The sequence below is a fragment of the Saccostrea echinata genome, unplaced genomic scaffold, assembly GCF_033153115.1.
Source record: "Saccostrea echinata isolate AGI-Se365-2 ecotype Australia unplaced genomic scaffold, CSIRO_AGI_Sech_v1 ptg000023l, whole genome shotgun sequence".
Taxonomy (NCBI): Eukaryota; Metazoa; Mollusca; class Bivalvia; order Ostreida; family Ostreidae; genus Saccostrea; species Saccostrea echinata.
Window position 1 is genome coordinate 962,344 of NW_026889772.1, and position 19,615 is coordinate 981,958.

Below are 19,615 nucleotides of genomic sequence, written 5' to 3' on the forward strand. Positions count from 1 at the left end.
AGAGCTTCTGTTTGAGGGATTTAAATTTGAGATTAATTAACTTTACCTTAATTAACCAGTATATTCTACTCATAATCTTGTTACTTTACTTTTCTTTATAGTCTTGGAGTGTGAGTTTTAAAAAAATCACATTCTGATGTCAATGGGGGGTCGTGGTAAAATAACACACCCGAGTTTATATCTATTTTCTATTTTAAAGACATATTGCATTTTTTTAAGATGATATAGATAATATGTGCCCCCCCCCCCCCCAATAAAACAAATAGATTTTTTTCGGCATATGTATGTTCTATAATAGACGTTTTTCAACACAGCCCCAACATGGACGTCTGAATACGAATTTTAATACCCATATTCAAAGGCGATATAGGGTTGTTTAGACTCGTTGAAAGGTAAATAAAGTAACAAAATTATGAGTAAAACGTATGGTTTATTAATGGATACCATGCTTTTCACAGGGGAACGCATATAATACAAGAAATAATACCTGAAGCGAGCGTAAATCGAAGGTTTTTACAATGCTTGTATCTGTAGCTCTCCAGTTTTTCTGTCTGAGTTTTCTCAACCAGAGAGCTACAGTTCTGCAACTAAAAAATTATGTATAATAATATATTCATCAAGAATGTCATCTTTAGGCCAATATTTCTTTTTAATGATTTCTGAATGTTGAAATTCAACCGATCAGTGAACTAAGAATCATTCTTGAAAATTACAATAGACTGTTTCGAACATAATGACTACAGTATCACAGGGCAAATTGATTAGGGCTGTCACGAGTACCCGAAATAACCGAGAACCGCGGTCCAAGTTGTTCGGTTCGGTTCCGGTTCCATTTTTCCGGATTTCGGTTCGGGTCTGGTTTATATATTAGAGTCTGTTCAATACAAAAAATGGCGTCGAAATCAAAGGAATGATGACGATAACAGTGAAAAATAAACATCACAACTGAAATCTACTTCATTACATGACAAAACACTTGTCACGGAAGTATTAGATAATTATCAAAACGAGCAGGAATGGTCAGGTTGTGGCTAATAGTAGGCCAAGTCACCGATGTCTAGACGTTCGCATGGTTAAGACTTGTTTTCAATGTAAATTTAATGTAACAAATAAAGATTTTTCAAGTTAAATTCCTGAAATTAAGGTTTAAAATAAATGTAAATACACGACCCGAAAAACCCGAAACCGAACCGAAAATTTACAGAACCGACCCGACCCGAAAAATTTTGGAACCGTGACAGCCCTAAAATTGATACAATAGTTGTTTGGCACATTTTTGTAGGCAGATAATTAAATGACTTTTATTAAACAATCTACATGTATATTGGTTTGAATTGGGTTTTTCATCCTCAATACTATATAAATTTTAGGTCCATGCCTTATTTTCTGCCTGTGTCCCCGGATTTGCAACCTGTAACTGCGGAGTAGCTGTCAAAAGTGGGAATTCACTGTATGTCGTTAGAACCTGCACTAGAGTGTCCGCCAGTCGGGTCCAACTCCTAAGTGTTCCGTATGAACTAATGGATGGATGCGATCCCGACGCCATTGCTGTGCAGAAAACCGGAAGTAGATACCGGGTTGGTTCCATTATTATTAATTATGATTTCTTATCATTTAATTACGAGGGATAGAAAATATGTTATATTGTCTTCAAGATATTTTTTATAATAACATCCTAAGAAGCATCGAAAAAGGCACTAACACGATATTTTCTAAGCATGTAATGCTAAAAGAAGACTTTTTTTGATTGAGAAGAAAGATTTTGGGTTACATATTCATTTATTTTTTGCCACGAAATAAACTTTTTCGTCCAAAATGATTGACAGGTTACTCTCCCTAATGGTGTAGAAGTGACATTCGCCTTGAGTGGTTGGGATAACTGGATCTCGTACGTCCAGATTGTGGCGCCTTCGTCTGATTTTGATAAAACAGAGGGATTGTGTGGTACCTATAACGGGGATACCTCTGATGATTTCATTCCTAAAGGTCAACAAAGCCCTGTAGCTGACGAGAAAACTTTCGCCGTGTCTTGGAGGTAACTTGTATATAAAAATACAGATGATAACAAAGAAATAATAATTTGTTTACTTATATACAATTATTCTTTATTTCATATTATTTGGATTTAACCAGATATCCCAGGGCCTTACAGTCAGTTGAGTATAATACAACACAGTAATGGACCCATAGAAGTATAACATAAAACAGGGATGGGCACGATTACTGACAAATGTAATCGATTAATAATCGATTACTCAGAGAAATTTTGTGTAATCGATTAATAATCGATTACACTCATTTTTGTCCTGTAATCGATTGTAATCGATTACTTTGGAAGATGTAATCGATTAATAATCGATTACTTTCAAGTTTTTATCCCTTCAAATATCGAAGCAATATTTTAATGGTATATATGTTGATGATATCCACTGAAGTTTGATGTGTTCCTGCAGTTTCATTTCAGATTCTTTTAAGGTTTTTTTCTGGTTTGGTTTCATATTTTAGACCTAGCATTCTCACTAAATGCCCAAATGAGGAATTCTCTACCATGGAAGGTGGAGAAATGATTCCTACAATAAAATATGCCAAGGAATTAATTATTCCTTTCAACCTTGGATCTGAACCTCCATATTTATTGACTTGTTGCAAAAAATATTTAATATTTTATTGTGAATTACTTCATAAGAAGTATTTGGGCTGTCTGTATGTTGACAATATACATTAAACATTCCTGTACGTGTCTTTTTCCAAAAAATAATTAAATTAGAACTCTTAGTAATAAACATGTAAATGAAATGTGTCTTAAGTAATTAAACTAATAGCACAATTTCATTCTGTATTGAAGTAAGTGTTTTGAGAGCTTTTAATTGTTTTAATAATATTGTTCGTCTTCAATGGAATGAAAGTTAAACACTAGCCAGGTAGTTCACAGTTTACACCTCATTATCTGCAAATCAGGGATGTCTCTGTCAATTAATTAGCCAAGATAAGCAAACACAGTGACACTTACTCCCTCTCTTACAGACACTTATATAACCTCTCACTGATATAAAAGCAACCTTACAATTTTGAATGAAAACATGAGAATGATTTTGCAAATTTTAAAGTTACTAAAACACAAGTTTGAAGTTTTTAAAACCTTTTCAGATATGAATAAGTGTTTCCATCTTCTTTTTTTTTTTTGGAGTACAATGTAGTTTACTTACCAAATTATTTATATTTAATACAGCACTTAAATCTGTTTTTGCTATTTATAATTTTTATTTTCTAATACAAGACAAAGTTTTTCAACATTTGCAATGTGAAAAAGGATATATGCAGCAAGAGGACAGTGGGTCAGATGAAAAATCTGTATATTTTATTAATAAATGGTTGAAATACACTTCTGAATTATTTAATACTAGACCAGATGGTCTATAATGCAAATTTTATTGAGAACATTATTAAACTTATGATAATAAAAGTTAGGAAATATAAACATTACACCAGCTGGTTTATATTTGATATTTATGTGTGACTAGCTGGAAATAATTCTCCAAAATAACATCCATTTATGTATAAAATAATCGAAAGTAATCGAAAAAGAAATTATAATTACATTGGAAATTTTAGCTGTAATCGATTAAATTACGATTACAAGTAATCGAAAATCTCTTCGATTACAGATTACTGTCGATTACTTGAAAAAAAGTAATCATTACAATCGATTACGATTACTCGATTACGATTACCCCATCCCTGACATAAAACAAAATAAACTGATAGATGAAGATATGCTACCCAAAAGCAAGTGTAATAGGATGATCGGGGACTAACAATATAGTCTAGTACTCAGTTGTAAATCATAAAGTAGATCTAACTGTATAATACAGAGGTACAGAGAAAAAGATTATCAAAGAAATATTGCATTTTCACTATATACTCAATAGAGCTCCGTCCGGAGTACAGCAAGAATAAAATCATTTTAACCCCATATCCAACTCCAGTTAGATTCTACCCTATTTACATCCAAAAATCATGCAACTTGTTAATACTTCAAACAGAAACATTGCAAAGATGCACATTATCTGAGAATCATTGGACATAAATGAGGACTATGATCATGTTTCAGTAATTATTCTCCGAAGAATACTAATGAGAACTACCAAAACGATTTGCTGGTCAACGTATTACAAAAATTAAAGTTGACTTTGAAAAAGTTTCAGATCTTGTTTCAGGTGATAGGTTTCCTCAAGAAAACATTACCTTTTTTGCTGTTTCTAGATACTGTTAGATTCATTCGTTGTAAACAGCCTTGTACAATGAAATACAAGCAGACGAAATCCTTCTGGAAGGCTGGTAGGAATTTGAATATTATTATTCCATAACATTTATTTATATTTTATGGGCGGACCAAGGTCTATAGGAGATGAAGAGGGACTGATCAAAAAGAAATTTCTTATGCTAAATTTTGCAGTACCTAACGAAACAATTTTGAAGAACTTTTCGTTTCCCAAAGCGAATAAATACAGGGTGCTTTTCACACATTCAGTGAGTCATATCAGTTGTGTGCAGATGTCAAGAGGGTGACTTCCGGGCTAGACAAACAAGGAGACGTAGATGTGTAATATTGGATATGAGAATGGAGAATGGAGAAATCCTTCGTTCGAAACAGGAACCTTTTACAATAGAAATTAGATGATGTAGAAGTTGTGAAAGGTTTGTGCTTCGATGATGAAGGCATTGCGAAGAAAACTGAATTTAGTACCAAGCTAAATGAGGTTATTGTATGTCTTAGGATGAATATTCGTAGGATGAGGGAATACAAGAAGGTGATATCTATACACGAGTATGGATTGCAGAAATTTTTATCCCTTGGTGAAATTGATTGGAGGAACTCTAACCATGCATATGCCATAAGTTGCTTACGTACAAACATATTTGATTCAACTGTAGCAGCAAATCAAAAACAACATCGTGAAGTCTTTATCCTTTGTCGGGAAATAAATAGTATTTAGAATCCCCTTTGTATCTTCACGAAGAAAAAGTGATAGTGACAATCAATACAAAATTTAGTTCGACTTACAGAGTGGACCGACGATTCTGATCCAAAAGAAACTAGGTTCATAAAGCAAAGATCATCTCTGTTGCATACACATTTTACTTGTGTTACAAGTAGTTCATACTCAATCCATTATGACTTCGAGGTCTGCAAGAACAGAAGAATATAGAGAAAAGAATATAGAGGGAAGTTCATGTCCAATTTCCTCTGATTTAGAGAAAAGGTTTACACATGATACAGAAACCTACAAAATAAAAATAAAATAATAATAATAATTATAATAAAAAAACAAAAACAAAACCAAAAAAAAAAAAAAAAAAACCCAAAAAAAACAAAAAAACAACCCCCCCCCCAAAAAAACAACAACAACAACAAAAAAACAACAACAAAAAACAAGCTATAGCTACTTTGATTGGCAAAATATTATCGATGTAGTTTCTATCTGCAAGCTTTGTTTAAAAGGGATGTTACCTTGTGAAAAGTAAATATGTAACACTTCTTGAATTGTCGCCTAATGGTAACATCCGAGAAATCGAACAAAAGAGCCCTTATTACATAGAAAATGTATTGCCGCTGTTGAGATAAAGTATCCTTCTCCAAACCAAGGAGAGACCTACACTCATTATTTTTATGCTTTTACCAGTCGACTTTGGGATTAAAATGAGGTAGAAAATTCTCTTCGGAGTTGGAAATGGGGATGAAATTATTTTATTCTTGCTGTACTTTTTTTCTTTTAGCAGTTCTATTGTCAATTTTTGCCTTTTTCTTGACTATTTGGTATTCCTTGATAAAAAGTAAGCAACAAATAATTTTATTGCCCACTTTAATTATGTTTTAATTATCCAACAAAGTGGCTAAAGATACGATAGATAAAGATTAGTTGCATTATGTTACTGATAATGGGAGTCGTTGTATCATACGTTACCCCTAAAAACCCTAATTAAAAGCGATAAAATAAATAACTTCATTACAATTCTAGGGTGAAAGGGGAAAATAATGAATTTTCATCACGGTGAACGTGAGTCAAATGCTGACTGACGTTTTTCATACTAATTGTTAGGCCATTATTTACACACTGAATTGTCGACGGATTTTTCCGTTATTTCCCGATCATGACAAGGAGCACACGGCGGGTGTGACCGGTCGGCAGGGGATGCTCACTCCTCCATGGCACCTGATCCCACCTCTGATGTTTGGAGGTCCGTGTTTGCTCTGCTCCTATTTTGTATTGTTTGATGGACTTTTGAGCCTGAATACTGTTCCTTATCTTCATATATTTCTTCTGAACTTGTAACTTGATTGGGAAAAAGCTATATGAATAAACTTCTAAGCCTTTTTATCATGAAAGTGAAAAGAGTTTAAGAAAACACTAGACATTGTATTTTGTATCAACAGATGTCTGTGGCATTCCTATAATGCAACTTCTAACACATTTAGGGCTAATTTGCCTTAAAGAAAAACAAATACAACATTAACTTACCTTGGTCAAATTTTCAAACAAAACCCCCGTAAGGAATCGTTTGATCATACGTTTCGGAATAGGTGCATCACAGTAATGCAATGGCACTGTGATTTTTATCATGAAAAAAAAGGTGGAGAAAACGATAAGTGGTCGAACTCGATAAAAAGTACAAGTAAAAATCTCTGAATAGGGCTTTAAAAAGAACCCCGGGAATTCCAGAGATGGGATCAGGTCCCTAAGAGAAATAAGCATCCCCTGTCGTCCTATGATCAATAGAACCCTATCCTATCTACAGAACCCCTGATCCCGAGGCCAAGAATTTCATAATATTGGTAGAGGACTCAATGATTATAACAATTATCAATAACTGTTTGATGTCCAGGAGTAAAGGAAAAGACTTTTAAAGACTGCATTAATTTTGATGGTTTTAGTTCCACCCCTCCGACCCGGTTCCATGAAATTCATATTTTTAGGTGCTATGTAACAAAATTGGTTAAAACGGGTTCCAGAGAAACTGAAAATATTCAAATGTAAACACGACGCACGACGACGGACAAAAACAGATTGGATAGGTCACCTGAGTCACCCAGGTGACCTAGAAAATGTATTTAATTTGTATACCATAACTCGTCGTGAAGAGAACACAACTGTAATTAATGAAAAGTGTCAGAACATGTCAAATGAGCTTTTGAAACTAAAATGCATTACTTACATTTTCCTTTTTGAGACACATGGCATTGTCAACTTTCATATAAGCTTGAGATGGTGCCTTCTGACTGCAATTATATTACTCCTCGTCGGTTGTAGTTCATAATTACATTTTCAAAGCATTTTGTTGAAAAAAAAATATGCTTGCATTTTACGTAAATATTTTATGATGGAAATTGCCCAAAGTTCAGTTGTCTCATTAGTCATGAAAATGTTAAAGATATTTAAATTTTATAATCAAATATTATGTATTGTATTATCAATGTAGCTTTCTATAGAAGATACTTTTTTCATCGAACTTGATAAAATCAGTACATAATATGGATTTAACGGAAATTACTATTTAATCAATGTAATGAAATTACTTACAGAGTGGCTCAGGGCTCATCGGACAGTCTCTTCATAAACAGTCCAACCCTCAGCAGCTATTCATTGCCGTAAGTAAAAGTAACGTTTTGGCAGAAACTCGGATTTAAACATTTTGTCTTTACTAGATACATACTAGATGTTTTACTCCTCTCTGTAGATCTACCCCTACCACCACTCCTGCTACCCTCTATTGTACATGCTCCTCCTACCAATCTGCCAATCAAAATCCTGGTTACGCCCACTGCCAGCTGGAGTCTCCAACGGAACCATGTTCTGAGTATAAGAGCCAAACTGTTAGTGTGTGCACACAGAGTAGAAGAAAGAGGAGTACTTCCGGGACAGATGACGTCATAGATACACCAAGTTTCTCTTACGATCCCGACTATGATCAGGAACTACAGGTTTGGTTTTCATAAATATTCACAGTCCATTACCACTACTTGTGTAAGAAAGCTCAACATTCCTGTAATATGGAAAAAAGAACTAAAATTCCCACTCTGTTTAAAGTTCACAATGAATCATTATTATGACACAATTCCTCACAGATAATAAATATCTTTACTCATGATTATGAATGATGCTTTTGGATAAGGTGGCTACCTGGCGAAATGGTTGGAATGAGAGTGCTGCCACGGATTATTGCAGCAATGCGTTCACTAAGGACCCTGCTGTCACAGTCTGCATAGAGAAAGTCAATACCAGCGTAGCAGAATACACAAACAGTTGTATTACTGATATCAAGGTAACTCAACCTACAACCAAATTTGTTTTTTTTTTGTTGTTGTTGTTTTTGACAGTTAGACCTGTATAATAGATTCAGAATAAACAGCAGCTTAAATTCTCTCAAAGAAAGAATTTATCATGCTGAAGAGCATACTGTAAACCAACTTTTATGCGAGAAATATTCGCGACTTTCGCGATCTATTTTAACTCGCGAATATCAATCGCCGCGAACTATTTAATCTGCTTTGTATTTGTAGAGAATGTTTCCTTAGTCACGAAAATTAATCGTCGCGGATTGATTTCAAACCGACTTATCGCGAATAAAAGTTGACGCGAATAATAGTTGGTTTACAGTATATTTGAGTACTTTTTGGGATATGTAATTTCGCCGAAGTAAAATTAGCGGTTGAAAATATAGAGCCATTTTATGTTGTGCTACCCTAGCACTGATTTTTTAATGTTAGAGATGACTTCTCAAATGGTCACTGCATTATATTTTTTTATTTATTCTTTTTTTTATTATCTGAACAGCTCCAAGGTGACACTGACTTCTTGAAAGCGACACTCGATACTCTAAAGAAGAAATGCATAACAACAGCATCACGTGACGAAAGTTTCCAGCAGACGAATACAACATCTAATGGCGTCAGCGTTTTAGATACTCTTTCCAGTTTAACTTGTCCAAATAACTGCTCAGGTCACGGGACGTGCGCTAACGGTGAGTACAAGTAACTGCCAACAAAACACCTAAGAGAGTCAAATCTCATTCATAATGAACATACACATCAAGAGATTAATAGCGTACTTCGATCGGACAACCCACGTTAACGCTTGTAGGCCAGATTTCTATTATTTTTTGTCCCTTAATACAGGTAGTTTAATCCAATGACAAAAAAGCACATGCACTAGAATGCAACAAGAGTTACTCTATTCAACCTTGATTCAAGGCAGGCTAAATCAACTAAGGATTAAATGTCAAATTCAACCTTGATTCAAGGCAGACTAAATCAACTAAGGATTAAATGTCAAATTCAAGACTGAGTGTGTTCTATTTTTCTGTAAATTATTTGACTTTGATTGGGAAGTGTAATCCAGGAAAGACTTTGACCGCGATTATTTAAAGAAACTGGTTTCATCTCTGTTTAATGATTAATATGGAATAAATGTTTTTGAAAGTCTCTGTCTAATCATGAATGATGTTGCAACCTCGGATAATTGATAAGATATGTACACCAATGATCCTATTCCTTAGAAAACTGTATAGTTATAGTTCACCACCAAAGTGCAAAAATATGGCTTGTTTGTCTTAAATTACACCTCCTGCTTCTATAAGTATGATGCCTGATGTCCAGTCTAATTATTTAAAGAGCGTTTCACATGATAAAACATTGTTTTAGAGACCTGTAGTTGTGATTCCAGTCACATTGGCGAGGATTGCTCACATGACTTACAGACTCCCCCAGCAGAAATCAGCGTCCCTAGCCACGGGTTATGTGACACGAGAAACCGGCCTTGTCTGACACAAAACATCGTGGGCGTTTTCCATATAGCACCCTATGCCCTGGCTCAACATTTTAAGGTAAGAGGGGTTTTTTTTTATCCCATAGTATCTTATTCTAAACATGACCAAAAACCAAACAGATGAATTTCTTTCCTAAGGATGCTGATTGTACGGGGCAAAAATCATTCATTTTATTGATATTGGTTCTAAATACTATGATTGAAACACATTGCTAAACACTATGTTAAATAACCCAGATATTTTTTTACACAAAAGTTTTATCAATATATAACATGTCAAATAAATGGTAGAGAACCTAGCAGATCAAAATATAGACCAAATAAGATCTTTTTTCATCATTTCAATATATTGTTGCCAAGTGACTCTCATATTTGGTATATAGCCTTATGGAAATGTAGTGAGGCACGGGGGAGTCATCAACAAAAATAAAAATTAATAAATGTCAATGATTCCAGGGTTTTTACCTGAACATCATTTCACTTCTTCATTGTCCCTGACCTTTGCAATCTGACCTTTTGTTAGGGCATTGTTTTCACACTTACTATGACTACGGCTTACTACGTTTACATGATCAATACAGAAATCTTACGGCGGATGTGACTGGTCGACAGGGGATGCTTACTCCTCCCAGGCACCTGATCCCACCTCAGGCATGCTTACGATTCTTACTGTTTACAAGATTTAAGAGATCGATCTCATCTTCACCTTTTTAACCTCAGACATTTACACACGTACAATTAAACCAACTATCATTCACGGTTAACTTTTATATGCAATTTATCAGTTTGAAATCCATCGGCTATTATTTATTTATTTCTACTAAGGAAACATTCTACACAAATCACAATTAGATAGTTTTTTTTTACCAGCGATAATTATTAGCAGTAAAAGAAGGTCATGAATCTCCTGGATGTTTCTCGCAATAAAATGAAAGTCAAACCCCGGTCGATATACAGAGAATTATGACAAAACCAATATATATAACTTAACCGTGTTTGAGAGTTATAATAAATATAAATAAAGTGAAATAAGGGAATTTATACAATAACTCAATCTTCTACAGGCAACAGAAAGTGGTAAAGAGTACAGTAATTACAGCGTAATGGCGAACGTGACGTTACGCCAGCTGAACCTTCTGACTGTTACCATACCAACCTATCCCACGTCGTCAAGGAGACGACGCTCCACAGACGGTTCAATACATGGTTGGGATTTAAGCTTTAGTTACGACAATTCTACCTTCAGCAACTCTACTTCCGTTGTTGTGTACAATGGCGCCTCCGAATCGTGCGACTACACAACCTATACATGTACCAAGGTATAATTACAATCATTTAGTGTGGAGCTACACGTATTCACTTGATGCTATTAATTTTCAAGGTTCTTTTATTTTATCACTTTTGGGACAATTTCTACTTAATTTGTACAGAAGAAAATTGTTCAAAAGAGATTGACATTTATTTGATTTAAGAACCTATAAGATTCTAAAACTTAACGAAGTCTAAACATAGCATTGAACTATAGTTGGTTATTCATATCAAATAATATATGTATGTGTGCATGAATTTGGACTATATGCTTTGAATAAATATGAAAAAGCATGCAGATCTCTACATCATAGTATTTTTTCATTGTATTTTGTTCATATTTCAGTTCACATCCGTTCAGGAGGAGTCAGGTAAATTCCACTAAATTCAATATATAATGTATATAATGGTACTATTAATTATTTTCATTTTCAAAATGTATACCTTTTAAGAACTTTAAGAACACTGAGTGATTGAATTCAGGAAGCTTGAGTTCTCAATATTGAATATATCATTTTTTTTTTACAATTTTAATCCACCTTAATTCAAAAAAGGTTTATCCATTGTGGATTTCGACTCTTCCTATGAAATCAGTACAAGTTCAAGCGTGAGTATATACTAGTATTCATTGTGTTATCAAAAGCAGTCCTTTGAATCGCAAAAAAAAACTTTTTGTATTTCCAGGCGACAATTCAGTTGCGGCGGCAGCAGCAGGTGGCGCTGTAGGTGTTGTGGTTGTCTTGGTGATCGTGGGAGTTATTGTTTATTATTTTAAAGTCATCAAAAAGTAAGACTTGAATATAATATTTATAATTATTATCATTATTGATTATTATTAATATTGGCTCATCGGTTGTTAGTGCCTGTTTCCAGTTAAAATAAGAACTGGACTAGCATTATTCATTAATCAAAAACTCCGCGCCTTTTTGACTGTTGAACTGATATGGCCCAGAATTTTGTAAATACAATGTATTTGAAACTATAGTTGATGTATGTTGTAGTTGAAATTTCGAAAAAACAATAATTTATTTAGAAATCTGCATAAATTTATCACTCACACAAACATATTTTTGTATACAAATATTACATAGATATGTTTTATTGAATTTGAATGTCCACACTTGATAAGGAATAAGTAAAACTTTAGCATGACATCTGTTTTACAGTTTGTTCAAACCTGATCTTTTTCAGTAAAAAGTTATCCCTTTATAACTAGAGTTGTTGACACCGCTCACATTTAAGTAACTTTATTTCATTTTTTCCCTTTGAGGCACGAGTTTCTTTTAAGCTTGTAATTATCAAAATTATGTTTGATAAGTTTGGTGAAGATAATAATATAAATACGTTGTATGCCTAGTAATTTTTTCTGTCAGTGAATGAACCGAGTGTTACAATGAAAAATCAACTGGGATAAATTCTATTAACTATTTCCAGCAAAAGACCATCATCAGCTAAGGTTGGTAGCAGTGACAGGGAACTACTAAACTTAAAACAAGACGAGGAGGAGCCTCCCCGACCACCGACCGTCAACTCGTGGGTTTCAAATATGAAGAAATAGCTTATGATGGATATAAAAGAAATAGCTAGAGATGGATATTTAAGAAATAGCTAGAGATGATTATTAATGAAATACCTAGAGATTTAAGAAATAGAGATGGATATGAAATTACCGTGTGCTCAAACAAGATATTCAAACTAAGCACTTAAATCATATATATGTTATTCTGTCCCTATTATTCGAATTATTTACTTTAAGATGTTTCTTTTTAATGTTCAATGTATTCTAATTATTAAACTCTCCCTCTCTCTCTCTCTCTCTCTCTCTCTCTCTCTCACACACACACACACACACACACACACACACAATTACAAAATGGTATCAATAAAAAAATTATCATTCAATGTAACTGCACCATGAACTGCAAAAACAAGGTTTAAACAATCATAGGAACGTTTAAACAAGAACATGTAAATGTTTCATCTAAGGTCCATGAAAGAAAAAAAGATCTTGAATCTCCCCTCCCGATTTGTTCTTTTCTGAATTGGATGTGGACTGAAATGAGAAACTATATGTAAACTTTCTAATTTTAACAGATTCTTTAAAATTTTGGCCGTGCTGATTTTTTATGAGATGTATTTGAAGGGTGGGGAGTTGATGATTATGTCATACGCTTTATTTTCGAGCACCTGGTTGACTTCAACGAAAAAAAAAAAGCTTGCATGCATTGTTGAATGGCTGTGTGTTTCTTTATCTCTTGTTTCTTCTAAGATTCAAGAACTGTTTTACAAGATCTGAAAAGTCGTAGTAATTAATATCCACTAACTACAGGTGAGCAATTTTAGTGAGAATATAAAGTAAAATTCAATACTGTACTGGCACCCGTGACCTTAGTTACTTTTTCTGTATGCTTCTAGTTAATATTTTTTTCTTCTAAAATTCATCTGGATGCATCATTGTAAAAAGTGTCAATCTCTGATTTTGTGTAGCGACTCGGTAAACACTTACCTCGATAGCCTTAAGATTTTCATTCAGTGGTGTAAAGCGTTAATCATTTTTGTGGTTTTTTTTTTTTTTTTTTTTTTTTTTTTTTTTTTTTTAGAAATGCACGATTGGATGTAATCATCATTTTCATATCTTGGTAAAATATACACATTTGGTAACATGATACTCTTACTTATCTGCATTGTAGGTAGTTTTATGACAATTTGTAAAGGAGGGATTTTTTTTAAATTAAAATGCATTTGTTTTTGTACAACGTTAATTTTTGTTTTTGAACCGTCTTTCTCTTTCCAATGAATGACGGTAATATTTTAACTAAATGACGTCTGAAAAAGACATTTGTTGATAACTAAATTACGTCTGAAAAAGACAGTTGTTGATAGATCTAATATAATTGTATTATATTTCAAATGCAATGTTAATAAAATGATATCAAATTTTACGGTGCTGCTACCGGTGAATTGTCACATCGGGACATCCGTCCTTTGTTGGTTGTTACTCAAATTAAAGGCTGAACATTTCTGTTGTTAATGTAATTTGATGCATCATTATTAGACAAATAATTTCTGATGTTATGTTTGTTTTATTGACATAATTTAAATATATGCATTATATGTGACAAAGCAACTATTTAATACCTTTATCCGTCCTTTTTTTAACTGTATATATGGGAAAAGAGTATTATTTTATATTTGTTACTGTTTCTCTTAAAACGTTTGAAACGTTTATTTTATTTTAGATTTATTTTTATTTGAAACTGTTTATGAATAAACTTCTAATATATATTATAAATACTTCGTACAGCTGGTCTGTAATGATCACATTCCTAGTGTTGTGCTTGATTTTTATCTTATGTAAAATATAAAGGCACCGTGAAGGAGATAGGCAATACTGTTATCTTTTTAAATCTAACTCTCCGTGAAAATGCTAGTATTAGGAAGTATAAAATTGTGTATTTTATAAAATATAAGAAAATTTATTAATTGTCGAGTCTTTTGTATTTATTCATTTTGTCAATTTGTTTTAAGAGTTTTATATATGTTAATACTTCCTTACAAATAAAAATTTTCTATCAAAAAGAAAACTAATAAATGAAACAGCTGGAACTTGTTAAAGCCTTTGCGATTGGTTATCAATAGAGTATCAAACTTATGAGAAAAATAATGGATTAAAGAGAACTACTGCTGAAAGAAAGAGTTAAATTCCATAAAAAGTGGCGTTTCAGTGAAAGTCTTGCAATATCCCGATATTACAGAAAAAAAAAATTAAAGAGAGAGATTTAGCAGAAGACTGAATGACGTGAAGATAAAAAAAATAGTTATGCTCAATTGCTCAACGCCCAGTGAAACAATAAAGTTGTGAGCAGAGCAAAAACAGCACTCTGAAAATTTTCAGATTTGGGATCAGGTGCCATGGAGGAGTAAGCATCCCCTGTCATCCGGTCACTTTGCCGTGTGCTTTTGGAATGATCGAGTACACAGAAAAATCTGAAGACAATTCAGTATGAAAATTAATATGAAAGACATCATTCAACGTTCAGCCTATTGACAGATCCATCCAGTAATTTGTCAATTTCCTGCCTCTTTTTAGAAATTGTTCATAAGAAGAACAATCAACTTGGAGACAAAAACTTCATGTGCAGGTAATAATGATATATTGCTACATGATAAATAAGGGAAGTTGACGAAAGAAGAGTTAAAGTTGGTTTTAGTATGGTTATATATCTGTCCGTCAGTTTGTCGTAAAAAATGCGTATAGTTCACAGCTCAAACTCCCGTAATTAGAACACTTCAAGTATTCTATAAATGGAATATTTATGCATTTTTGATCTTCTACACAACTTTTGCGAGGTTTTCATCAATTAAAAACCCCTTTTTTCGAATTACTTATATTTTTGCCTTGCAAGTGCTTTTTATACAAGATGATATGTAATTAAGCTACCTATGGACATGTATTTGTTCTCCGGCACTCAATGGATGCAATCTACTGTTTGATAACAATAACAGCTGAATAAAATCGCTTACTTTCTAATTAAATAATGTTAGAATATCATGACAAAGTTGGAGATAACGAACAGTGATCGATCTAAAAAAAAAATACAAACAATACAAATCTGTGAACAGGGCATATAAAACACGGAGCTCGGAAAATCTAGAGGTGGGATCAGGTGCCTAGAATGAGTAAGCATCCCCTGTCAACCGGTCACACCTTCCGTGAGCCCATTGCATTGATCAGATAAACGGAATGTCCGTAGTCAAAGGATGATTGCACTTAAGGACATGAAAATGTGTAAAAAAAAAAAAAAAAAAAAAAAAGTAAACTTTCAAAGCAAGCATTTTTCCTTTAATTGCAGGAGTGAACCAATATACAACTTTACGTAACTTCATTAAACAGTAATATATCTGTTTTCGTAAAAGGGGTCACGATTTACGATTTCTTTACTGACATTAAAACACATAGCGCATTTTTGTCTATTGTTCTCTGTATAATTGAAGTTGTATAGTTGCATCAAAAGGAGTTTGATAGACAATCATGAGCTCTTAGTTTACAAGAGAAGAACTGCTTCTTCTTACAATTCCTAGCTCTTTGTTGTAATGAAGGGTTGTGACATGTTGAAAATTATAATTTACCAATTGATCTCGTACTTCAGGAAACTTTGTGAATACTAAATTACGTCACGTGACTTGTGAGGTGGCATGTTTTGGACTAACGATGGCATTGTGTTTGAACAGTCAGTATTGATTTAAAGTAGTCTGTACTTACATGTACGTGGCCATATTGTCATTTTCGTCTAAAAACCTTTGTACAAAAAGAAAGAGTAGAAAGGGATCGAGGAAAGCGTGATCACGTATTTTTATACATTTCATTGTTATTTATGCTATTCTAAATTAGACCCATTCTTATAATGTAAACTCCATCTCTCATGCATACTTTTATCAAGCTGATGTTCAATAAAGGTCAGGTAAATGTCATTTTTCTGTATTTGGAAGCAGTGAGGACAAAAAAAAAAAAAAAACAGAATTTATTTATTGTATCACAGTCTAAAATCATTTTACATTTGAATTTGGTTTCAAATTGAAAAGATTCTTTGATAAATAAACAAAACTGAAATTAGCTTATGATATAAAAGCAAAATAAGCAACACCAAAAAACAACAAAAAAACAACAAAAAAACAAACAAACAAACAAAACAAAACCCGGCGTTAAGAGCAGTCATCCTTTAGTATAAAAACAAAAGTCTTACAATTGGTATAAAATATGTCAGACAAAATATGTCACAATGATAGATTATATTTACTAACAAGGTCATAATCATGACCATAGAATTTACTGACTTTAAACGAGGTTGTTGAAATCCCCTAAATCAACTTATTTGTCAATAGCCTGCCTCTGATTTAAAATTGATCGCACTCAGAACATGCTATTGAGTATCGAATAAGTTGAGAGACATAAACACCATATGCAGGTGATAGCGGAAATTACTTCATAAATAAGTGAAGTTGGCGATAGAAAAGTTAAAATCATCTCGTTTATAGTCAGTAAAACATCCAAATAAGAAACAGATGTGACAGACTATGTGGTGTCTTTTATTTCGAGTTCACTGGGATATATCGAGTCGACATATAAATGGAAGTAACTATTGGTAATTGATAACACGTCGTCGACATATCTGAATGTAAAGTTGAAGACCACAACAAGTTTTTTTTCTTCTCATGTAAAAGTTTCTGAATAAATTTCTGCTTCATAGCAATATAAAACATGTCGGCTAATAAAAGAACACAACTACTGGTCGTCGTTATTCCAACAGTTTTTTGGAAGACCTCTCCAAAGACTAAATAGAACTACAGCATTCTTTTAATATCAACTTCAGAGTACTTGTGTGTAGAATCACTGATTTTTAACCACGTAATTTTGTTGATGATCAATCACAAGATATGAAAATTTCGAGTTCCGTTTTTATTAAAGTCTTTGATATCAAACAGACATTTGGAAAATTTGGTGATTTTAAATTTTCTTAAAATTCTTTGAAGTTTTGAAGAATCCACATCTGATTTATATCACTTCTAGAATACACTGTAGCACAGGACATTAACATATGAAGTTTCTCCAAAACAGCAGTTAATATTTTTGTAAGGAGAAAAAGTAGGGGCTAGGTAGAGCATTTGTTAGATCGACAATGTATCTTTATTTGTTGGAATTTTAATGAAATTAGAAATCCTGTATAGGTAGGATAATTCGAACTCATATTTGTTGTCTGGAATGTTAAAAGTATTAAACACTGTATCGTGATTTTGAAGAATATCATCCTTAGAAAGTAAACTGTGGGTAAAGTTTGATTTCAAAACGTAGAATTAAAAACCAAGTTTGTCTAAAATACAGTTATAATAAAGAAAATATTGTTGCAAGACTTGTTTGCTGGAACCATAACATATTGTTCATATAGTCTTTTTAATTCTTTTATGACCTCCGATTTAATGAAAACGGAAGGATAGGCCTTTTAACTTTTAACACGATTCTTTAACATATTCCTGAACATCTAATCAATTCTGACAAAGTATTCAGGTCTTCTCCTTATTATATTGAGCCCCAACGTCTTGCATAATCTTCGACAGAATTCAAAACAGAAATGAAGTTCTGTCGCCAGTTAAAAGAACGAGGCTCCCTGAATTTAGGACCTTTAAGGTTATTTCTTTTAGGTCTTCATTTTCAAGTGCATGTATATTAAATCCCCGTTAATTATATGTCCAGCGGGACTGTAGTTGAAAGAAGAAGAAGAGCAAGGGCACTTAAGAGGATTTTGTTTTATATGTTCAATATCAAGGAATTGTAATTTTTTTCTTAATAATTGAAAAGTTTGAAAGCAAGAGTTTGGGAATATCTGTAGGAATTGCAGGGTGTAGATTTCGACTTGAAATGTGGTGGAATGCAAGATTGAACTTTTTTTATGATTAAGAATGTTACTAATATTCATAGCATCTATTCCTTAGTTGGCAAATTTAAGTTTAAAGAGCCGATGGGTTGAATCAGAATTCGGCGAAATATATATATATATCTCGTCTTTGTCGACTAACCAAGGAGTGCACCCGTATCTTAAATTCTAGTTGGTCTGCAGTTACGTAGACTTTAAAAAGAATTTCAATAAACTCATCTTGAGTTTCAATATTCAGAAAACACAAATAAATTCTTCATTATTCAATCAGGTAATCGCGATCCAACAGGGAGATTGGATCAACTCCCAGACGTTATGTTGTTCGGAAATTAAATGGTCAAGGTAAACATTTCAAATTACTGAATTTAATTTTGTTTTCCAAAACAGACTTATTTTATTTGATTTCCCACTAATGTACATAAATTTGTCGTGCTTTCCTTACTCCCATTGTAATTTAAGAATTCTCTAATTCACTCTTCTTCAATGAACTTTTGTATCAGAATTTTGGAAACTGATAATTTCTAAAATCCAGATTAACTTAATTTTGAAAATATCTACAAAATATCTACGAGTAAGATGAAGTTGTATGAGCCTTACTAATTGCTTCTCACTATTCGTTGACCATGAATTGACAGTGTGACTGTCTAGTCTGTTAAAAAGCATTAAAGCTCATGTTTCTTATTATTTGAAAATTGTGCGACTATAAATAAAAATTATTTGTAAACTTACTTACTGTGTAGAAGTTTGACGAACAATTATGTCTTTTAAGAAAATAATTGGGAAACCACACATAATTATGGAAATGATACTTATATCAGGGTACAGAGATTTTTACTTTCAGCAAGTTTTCCTATCCATGAAGAGTATAGTAAAACTCCTTCAGTACGAACTTGGATGTAGAGAAGTTTTTTTTTTTGGCATTCCTCGGCAAAATTCTAACAATTTCTTGTAAAATTTTACGGATATAACGTATTCGGATATAGCGAATTTTCGGTTATAACGAGCTGATTTTTTGTCCCCGATAAGATGAAATTAACGAAATTTACATTTCAA

General features: G+C 33.0%; 1 protein-coding gene across 1 annotated transcript in view; it reads left to right on the forward strand.

Moving 5' to 3' along the window:
- Positions 1-19,615, forward strand: part of LOC133191574 (von Willebrand factor D and EGF domain-containing protein-like) — a 43,999-nt gene that overhangs the window by 9,472 nt on the left and 14,912 nt on the right. The window contains exons 6-9 of the mRNA XM_061327322.1: positions 1,371-1,577; positions 1,827-2,035; positions 7,583-7,648; positions 7,738-7,981. Of these exons, the coding sequence (XP_061183306.1) occupies positions 1,371-1,577; positions 1,827-2,035; positions 7,583-7,648; positions 7,738-7,981 (726 nt within the window). The remainder of the gene's footprint in view (positions 1-1,370; positions 1,578-1,826; positions 2,036-7,582; positions 7,649-7,737; positions 7,982-19,615) is intronic.